A 9,623-nucleotide genomic window follows, 5' to 3' on the forward strand; every position below is an offset into this window, starting at 1 on the left:
ATAATTACAAAAGGATTGGACACAAGTTATTGCAACTTATAAACGCCCTTTCCATAATGGTTTACAACATATAAATATAATGCAATTTCTAATAATACATAAATTAATTTACAACAAACACATACTTGAGAGAGAGAGAGAGAGAGAGAGAGAGAGAGAGAGAGAGAGAGAGAGAGAGAGAGAGGGGAGAGAGATATTTTAGTCTGACTCATTTCATGATTAAAACTATAGATTAAGATAACAAACTTATAACAAGGTTATATAACAAACTTATCAAGCTTATAACAATGTTGACCCAGTTGGACTATAAACACATTCATTACGCACTACAAATTGTTCATCTCAATCCTGAAAAACTTTCCTCTTCCGTAACCACGCAGATCCTCTTCTTTTCCGTAGTCTTTCATCTTAATAATTCCAGCTGGGCCAACAGTGTTACCTTAGCAGTTGAATAAGTGATAGCACAATACTACAGTAACATCGGATAATGAAATTAAAACAATTAAATATATAGCGTTGTGCACTTTTCTTTAAAATCTTTTGCTAGATTTAATGAAATTATGAACGTATAAAAAGACTTCCGAATTTGTATCAAGCGACAAATCTTCATTTCCAAATAAAAGCAAATCTAAATCACATGGTACCTCTAAACTCAAATCATTTACTCGCTGAAAAAGGATGTTTCTTTCAATACTATAACTGCGACATTGAAAGAAAAAGTGATAAACATTTTCACAAATATGTCCACAAATACAGCTAGGGGTTTCCACAAGGTTCACACGGAATAAGTCATAATTTAGAGAACTACAACGGTGTCTAAGCTTCGTGTGAATAACATTTAACTTACGGTCGCCATTACAAAAGTACGAAGGAGGAATAAATTGATCGTTGGGTTTCAGGGAATTTTTAAAGATATTCAATGAAGCTGATGACCTAATAGAGTTATCGAGGGTATTCCAACAGCGAAGAGTTGACGGTAAAAAAGAAGAGTTTGTTGTTGATAATCTGAAATACGGGATTCTATAATCATTTCTGTTTCGCAAAGGATAGCGAACTAGATCTTGTACATGACATGATAGATGACTACGGATCATATTGGTTTATTATATTATCTGCATAATGCTAAAACACTATGTACATACTATATTTATATTAGGTGTTGTCCTGAAGATCAATAGAATCAAATATCCCTTGAAAAGGTAGCCTATTGTGATTATGCAATTATGATATGTCATGATTGATGATCGCTTAAGAGTTGAAGTGTGTATTCTACTTACAATTCCCCTATCTCATTTGAGCTTTATCTCTTAGTTTCATAGAGAAGAGCTAGGATTTTCCAACTTGAACAGCCTGTAAACATGAGAACTTAATAAATCTGTTATCAAGCATGAACTCTTAATGTACATATTATCAAACGTGAAATGTTAGTGTACCTGCAATCAAGCATGAAATCTAAATGTACATGTAAACCTGAAATCTTTATATATCTGTTATCAAGCATGAAATCGAAATATACCTGTAATCAAGCATGAAATCTGTATACACCTGTAAACAAGCATGAAATCTTTATACACCTGTAAACAAGCACGCAATGTTAATATACCTGTAATCAAGCATGAAATCTTTATATACATGTAATCAAACATGAAATCTTAATGTACCTGTAATTAGGTCTGAAGATTTTTATGTAGTTGTAATCAAACATGAAGTCTTAATGTACATGTATAAATAGACATACAAGTCTTAACTTACCTGTAATCAAACATTAAAAATCTCAATGTAACAGGAAATATACTTAACGTAAAAAGGCTTATTTTTTTATCCATCATTTGAAAAACTTAAAACCACGGAATTAGATCTAAGTCCGTGTTAAAACGTAGGAAGTCTTTTTCTTAAAATGTATGTGATGGCAAAATAACTTAAAAATCAATATTGTTACTGTAGTTATTGCGATATCTTATCAGCAAGGCTATCAGCGATATCTTATTAGCAAGGCTATCAACGATATCTTATTAGCAAGGCTATCAACGATATCTTATGAGCAAGGCTATCAGCGATATCTTATTAGCAAGACAACCAGTAAAAGACACACGTTTGTAATCATATATCAAATTGACGACGAATGTTTCCTTTTTTCGATTAAATATAAATTTAGGATAATGTTGACATGAATGCTCTAAGTATTTATAACACTTACTCGACTCGCATATATCTTGGTACAATCCAGTGAACGCCGACAGAACACCGACTTCCGTCAGTGAGATTAAACCCGAAAAAAACGCCAACCAACCAACAATCCAGTGTGATACTACTACGCGTAATCGTCAATATGACAAACTTGAAACGGACACTAGGATGTCCGCGATACCATGGCAACCATACTATTAATTATATCGTGTCCTATTTAATATATACACAACTAAACTGACGAGCTCTTCTATCCTACATAACATAATGCATTTCGAATTGTATAAATACTAATACGATATTAATATGATGCAACAAATTATGTCGAAGAAATAGAAGAGAACTTCTTTTATTATTGAACGGATTCTGAGTAAGTCGACCACGTGACTACTTCAAGATGTATAACTACACGGATGCTCATTAACATCGCCGTTTTGAGAACGAACAGTAGTACGAAATCACACTGACAACCAAGATGAGAGAAATAGTTCACCTACAGGCCGGACAGTGCGGAAACCAGATTGGAGCAAAGGTCAGACATATATTTCAGTTTAAAAGAAAATCTTGAATGCATGTTACTTCCACAGTTCACCGGCCTAGAAGAGCGATGATGTGCGGCGTAATTGAAAGCATGTGTTTTCCACCTAGTTAGAAAAAGTTTACAATCTGTTTTTGAACATTTGATTTTGTAGATGACATAATGTAGATTAGTATTTGTAAATCGTTTAGATACCACAAAAGACGTTAAACAAGAAAAACTTCCTTGCTCATTTCAGGGAGTGGCGGTAAGCATATGGAGAAGCTATTTATATAGTGTGTGTCATGATCTGTATACCGGTCCACCGGCAGGTCGAGGAATATATTAAATATATGGTGTCCTCCTGCATGGCCGACCAGCTGTTCCAGCTAGCGCCAGACATCTATACAAATCAGATATATACATAGGCATTGACTTTTTAAATGTACGAATATTGGAATACAAATTTTATAACGAGTAAAAAGTCACATGGAGTTGAGCAAACTGAAATTTGAAACCAGATACCGTGTTTCGCTCACTCGGTCCGAGTTCAAAGGTCACACACAACACGTTAGCTATCCTTAGTCATCTGCGTAAATACACACACGTATCGCGCTAGCGTTCTGTTAGACACACGCTGTAGTGCTGCAGATGTAGTGTCAGCAGTACACACATGTAGTGACTCAAGCGCCAATAGTGTAACGTGCTTCCTTTTTACATTGTTTTATCAGCTAGGCCTAGATCATTATGAAATTGCAGGGGTGAATGAGTGAAACGATCAACTTTGCTGCATTTTCATCCAAACATCACGAGGTTTACATGACAGAAATTAGTACTGTAAACGTGGAATATTACGCGCGCGGAAAATGTACGCTTATAACGCGGAGTTGGTCGTCCGCGTAAATTTCTCCCGCGCGTATGGTTTTGTCGACAACTGATAGATATTGGTACACGTGTGTGTGTGTGATGTCCTCCTGTAATATTGCTTTGTAAACGTATTATTTATTAACGTACATTGTCTCGTAATGGTGTCAAATAAAACAATGAAAACTGAAATAAACTACTTGATTAATTGATGTTTTTAATGAACAACAAATTTGAAAATATATATAAAGGCACAGAGAAAGTCATGAATAAACCCGGGTGCATCGAGGTCCGGTACACATATTGTACATCACTCGCACACGTTTCTACGGGACACAAACAGCTAGTAGTCGTGTGCAACGATCCCTACACAAGTAAATGCCCCTGTCCTCATGAAAGCGACATTAACTGCGTTCGACGAGTTACGATAACTTACGAATAGTGTACGGTTTTATCATTGTTATTTGGAAAACGTGTTTGTTTTGACTAAATAGCACTCACCTGTTTGATCCCAGTTGATTACGAGATCAGCTGATATAAGACACAAGTACACATGTAATACAATTCACATTTATTTTCATCTGTCCAATGACCAGTCGGTACGCATACGTAACATGTACTCGGTAGTTACTAGTATTTTTACCTGTACACATTTTGTTAAGTAAGGGAGATAACTGTAGAGTAAACGTCGGTCTACTGCGACCGCGTAAATTATTAATAATAATAATTCAAGTCTTTAGTTATACTTGATTCCAAAGTTGAGTCAACGACTCGTCTTACATTTGGTCAAGTAGTTATAAAATATACAATAATTAACAAAATGTACATCAAAACAGAAAATCATCAGAATAAAACATGATCAAATGCAAAACATCCATAACAGTACTTAATTGGTAAGTCCATTAAAATCTTCTTTGAGCTTTGTTTAACATTGTAACATTATTATAGTAATATACACATTTTAAAGCTGAAAAGGTCAGTAAAAGGATCATGCTTACGTAATTTTCCAACCCACAAACAAACAAACATCTTAAACTGAAAAAGGCAGTAAAAATGGTAAAGAAACATACTTATTATTTTTGTAATCCTGTTTTCCTCAGTTCAATCGATGTTCTTATAAACATGCCTATTTGCTACAAGAGCTGTGGTTCATTTGATGACTATGATAACATTGTAATTTGTTAATCAGTTAATACGTTTATTTTATATCCTGTGTCAAAATAGCGTCCTGATGTTATAAATTATTTCAATATTTTGTTGTCTCACATTACAAAAGGTATTACAACATTATTAACCTCTTTCCCAAAACAAGATACATAGTTCAACATTTGGCAAAACATAAAGGCCAGCCAGCTTATATTTCCAAATTTTGATTGACAGTCTTATCATTTAGATTCAAGGTGTTTCTGTTCTCTCATACATAAGGATGCATTAAGGAAATCACACATACACAGCCAATAGCATGCAGGTCATAACAGTCAACCATCTAATTCATTCACCCCTGAAATTTCATAATGAACTATTCCATCCTTTGAATTGGAAGTGTTCAAATGTGTCTTCATGGGTTAATGAGTATATGTGCAAACCGCAGTCCCTAAGTTCACCAGTCGTTATCATTCCAAACGTTCTACTATGACACTAAGGTAAAAAAAAAAATGTAACCTTTTTAGGGTTTCAGCCAGAAGAAAATAAGGCAAGTGTTTATATAGGAATTCGTTTTCATATATCAAAAAGATGTTTACTATTGAGCACAGTTCTTGACTCCAGAAGTGCTCGTCTTAAATGAACATAGCATCTCTGGGATTGGATATGAAATTCAGTAGGAATGTACCCCTAGACATAGACATAAATCTATTTGGCATCGATCCAGGAACGTTTTAGCTGTTTGTTATAAATCTTGTTCAATACCTCAATCACTCCTGAAGACGCATTTGAACTCTTCCAATTCAATAGTTGGAATAGTTCATTATGAAATTTCAGGGGTGACTGAGTTAACGAGATTTATAAGATTATTTATTAGATTAGTGAGAGAAAATAAATCAGGGGTATCTATCTTTAGTAACTAAAGACTGGTAAAAGTATTTGGACATATCTTTAATTGAATTGAAGATAACTTTAGTTAAATTCATGGAACCTATTAATATTTTTGAAGATATATGCAATTATTTGAATACATGTTAGTGTTTGCGTTTCATGAATCAGCAAACAAGTAAATGAACAAGCCAATGTAAGATGTTAGAAAATATGTAGATGAAAAGAAGGAAAAAATCGAATGAAAAGGAACAAGACAACAATCAAAACTTGCGTAGATATTTGATATTTCGCCTTTTCTACAAAATATTGAAGATAACCCACTATTTCACAATTAATATAATATATAATCCATATGCCACAAACCCAGGCAAAATTGCTATGTGTATTATAAACCATAAATGCTCTTGCAAACCTTCAGAAACTCCATTTCCGTTTATAGTAGTGACTAGCGGAAGTTTAATAATACCCCTGCTCTATTTACTTTAAAGCTATGGTTGAGGTCCTCATGTTGTCCTTTACTTCAGATAACAATCGTAAGGTTGTTGTGTGGATTTCCGTCACACAATGCTGTTACAAAGAATGACAAATTATTTTCTTGTAATATCGTAAATAACATAAAAAGGTGCTTTCTGCATGCACACAGATTACTAAGGTACGTACGTGATAATGATAAAAACTAGTTTACTCGTTAAATACCTTATTGGCTATGATGAGACCTTTAATAGTATCTCGTTGTCTTCACAGTTCTGGGAGGTGATTTCTGATGAACACGGAATAGACCCCACAGGATCTTATAACGGAGATTCTGACCTACAACTGGAGAGAATTGATGTTTACTTCACTGAAGCCTCGGGTATGTATAGTGTCATACAAAAGTGATAGTGAGTGACGGTTCTGACTCCTGTTTAGGCTTTAGTACTTAATATTTAGATTGATGTATACATCGATAAAGCATCATTTATGTACAATAGCACACAGAAGTGATAATAAGTCACGGTTGTGCTTCTTAATTCGACTTCAACACTTCACACTGTTTTTGCAATCAACCATCAACCAATAAGATATAAGCATTGTTGTTAATAAAATAACAAGATTAAAAAAATATTTTAAGTACTTTTTTCATAATAAAATGGTCTAACGAGTGTAGACGACATTGTCCTCTGTTCCCTGTTTTACTATTTAGATACAAATTCAATCATAATCTGCCAATTTACATGTGAATCAAGTTGTTTTTAGTTGTTTAATAACATGCCGTGGTGCAGCGTCCGTCGTCCGGCGTCAATATTTTACTTTAAACAACCTCTTCTTAATAACCAAGAGACCTAGGATGATGATATTTGGCCAGTATCATGCTGAGATGAAGGGCTACTAAGTTTGTTAAAATGAATGACTTTTACTTATATTCAAGGTCACAATGGTCAAATATGTTTAAGACATTTAAGCAATTTCTTCTGAATAACCGAAAAGTCCAGTCTAATGATATTTGGCCAGTAACATACTGAGATAAAGGGCTACCAAGTTTGTTCAAACGAATCATGATCTTGAATTATATTCAAGGTCACAGTTGTCAAATATTTTTAAAACCTTTAAACAAATTCTTCTGAATAACCAAGAAGCCTAGGATAATGATATTTGGCCAGTAACATGCTGGGATGAAGGACCGCCAAGTTTGTTCAAGTGAATGACCTTGACATATATTCAAGGTCACGGTGGTCAATGTATATTTAAATCTTTAAATGACTTGTTCTGTATAACCAAAAGGTCCAGGGTAATGATATTTTGTAAGAAGCATACTGGGTTGGACAACTATAAACTCTGTTCCACCTAATGTCCTTGTTCGACATTCGAGGTCACAAACGTCATATATTTAAATCTTTTAATATGTTCTTATGAGTCAAACACTGATATTCTGCCTGTAGCTCTATTTTAGTCCACTTTTAAGATAACAAGTGTGAGATTAACACCAGGTGAGCGATTCAGTCCCATTGGACCTCTTGTTATATCTACAGGTGGCAAATATGTTCCCCGTGCTATCTTGGTTGATTTGGAGCCCGGAACCATGGACTCTGTCAGATCTGGTCCTTTTGGACAAATCTTCAGACCAGACAACTTTGTGTTCGGACAGAGTGGTGCTGGAAACAACTGGGCTAAGGGACATTACACAGAAGGTGCTGAACTTGTAGACTCTGTTCTTGATGTTGTTCGTAAAGAAGCAGAAGGATGTGATTGTCTTCAGGGATTCCAACTTACACATTCTCTTGGTGGTGGTACTGGGTCCGGAATGGGAACACTCCTCATCTCCAAAATCCGTGAAGAATACCCCGACAGGATCATGAACACATTCTCCGTAGTACCATCGCCAAAAGTAAGCGGGTTTTTTTTCATTCAATTCATAAGAAAACAGTGAATTTTATAAATAATCAGAGAAAGTCATCGAATCAGGACATCTTAAAATAGAAGCACTTTAAGACTTAAAATGTAAGAAAATAGAATGTCGTCTTTTCAGATCGAGCTGGCACCACAATGTTTCATGTAGACGATAGCTATACACACAAAAAAAAAATGTATTGATATTGCACACAGTCGATTTTATATAGTATTTGCATCGTGATTAATAATACAAACTTGTCCTGAAATTGTATTTGTACATTATCATTTTTTCTTTATACAGGTGTCTGACACAGTTGTGGAACCATACAACGCAACTCTTTCGGTACATCAATTAGTAGAAAACACAGATGAGACTTTCTGCATCGACAACGAGGCTTTGTATGACATATGCTTCCGTACCCTCAAGCTGACCACACCCACATACGGTGACTTGAACCATCTCGTCTCAGCCACCATGTCCGGAGTCACCACCTGTCTCCGATTCCCTGGTCAATTGAACGCCGATCTCCGTAAATTGGCTGTCAACATGGTGCCCTTCCCCCGTCTCCATTTCTTCATGACTGGTTTCGCTCCTCTCACATCTCGTGGAAGCCAGCAGTACAGGGCTCTTACCGTCCCAGAGCTAACCCAACAGATGTTCGACGCCAAGAACATGATGGCTGCTTGCGATCCTCGTCACGGACGTTATCTTACCGTTGCTGCAATCTTCCGGGGACGTATGTCCATGAAGGAAGTCGATGAACAAATGTTAAATATACAAAACAAGAACAGCAGCTACTTCGTTGAATGGATTCCTAACAACGTCAAGACTGCCGTCTGTGATATCCCACCACGTGGTCTCAAAATGTCTGGTACCTTCATTGGTAACAGCACCGCCATCCAGGAACTCTTCAAGCGTATCTCTGAGCAGTTCACCGCTATGTTCCGTCGTAAGGCTTTCTTGCATTGGTACACTGGTGAGGGTATGGACGAGATGGAGTTCACAGAGGCCGAGTCCAACATGAACGACTTGGTGTCTGAGTACCAACAGTACCAAGATGCCACAGCCGAGGAGGAGGGAGAGTTTGACGAGGAAGAGGAAGAGGCTTAAATGCGTTGAAACTTTGAGAACTTTTAACAAAAATCTAGTCCGTCTGATTTCTAAAGAAGGATCAACTAGAGGACAGATATCAGATGAAAGAAACACCAAGGCATGATATTAACAACAACAAAAAACATTTTTAAATAATACAACATCATGACTATAATGAAATGGGAATATATGTGCAATTATGAACAGCAAGATATCCATGGTTTTACCGTATTGCAATATTTTGTTATTTTCATTTTGTTATTTTAACGATGAACGAAAGAGTAACCTACTCAATCAATCATTAAAAGATCGAACGATATGTTTTTTCTTGTTTTATTTAGAACAGTCTTTGATCGAATAAAAGAACTGCTTCTATTTCTTTCCTGCAAGTGGTCGTAGACGGGCTATTTATACCTAGCTTTAAGAACACAAATATGGACTATTTACATAAGAGTATAAATACATAGACATGGAGTATTTATATACAAATATAAGTAATACAGATAATTGAAAAGTACAATTAGTATAAAAAAAGAAAAGACACATATTCATGAAACC

General features: G+C 35.5%; 1 protein-coding gene across 1 annotated transcript; it reads left to right on the plus strand.

The window, feature by feature from the left end:
- The first annotated feature begins 2,577 nt into the window (after positions 1-2,577).
- On the plus strand, positions 2,578-9,384 carry LOC110462467 (tubulin beta chain-like). Its single transcript, XM_021516421.1, has 4 exons — positions 2,578-2,719; positions 6,347-6,455; positions 7,612-7,967; positions 8,274-9,384. The coding sequence occupies exons 1-4, from the start codon at positions 2,663-2,665 to the stop codon at positions 9,081-9,083; spliced, it is 1,332 nt and encodes a 443-aa protein (XP_021372096.1). The 5' UTR covers positions 2,578-2,662; the 3' UTR covers positions 9,084-9,384.
- Positions 9,385-9,623: the final 239 nt, after the last annotated feature.

The sequence above is a fragment of the Mizuhopecten yessoensis genome, unplaced genomic scaffold, assembly GCF_002113885.1.
Source record: "Mizuhopecten yessoensis strain PY_sf001 unplaced genomic scaffold, ASM211388v2 scaffold10797, whole genome shotgun sequence".
In the NCBI taxonomy this organism is placed as follows: Eukaryota; Metazoa; Mollusca; class Bivalvia; order Pectinida; family Pectinidae; genus Mizuhopecten; species Mizuhopecten yessoensis.

Bases quoted from the DNA above. Each gene is read 5' to 3' on its own strand.
- LOC110462467 (XM_021516421.1), top strand. From the start codon at position 2,663: ATGAGAGAAATAGTTCACCTACAGGCCGGACAGTGCGGAAACCAGATT. The intron at 2,720-6,346 runs GTCAGACATATA...TTGTCTTCACAG, and splicing joins GAAACCAGATTGGAGCAAAG to TTCTGGGAGGTGATTTCTGA. The intron at 6,456-7,611 runs GTATGTATAGTG...TTATATCTACAG, and splicing joins TTACTTCACTGAAGCCTCGG to GTGGCAAATATGTTCCCCGT.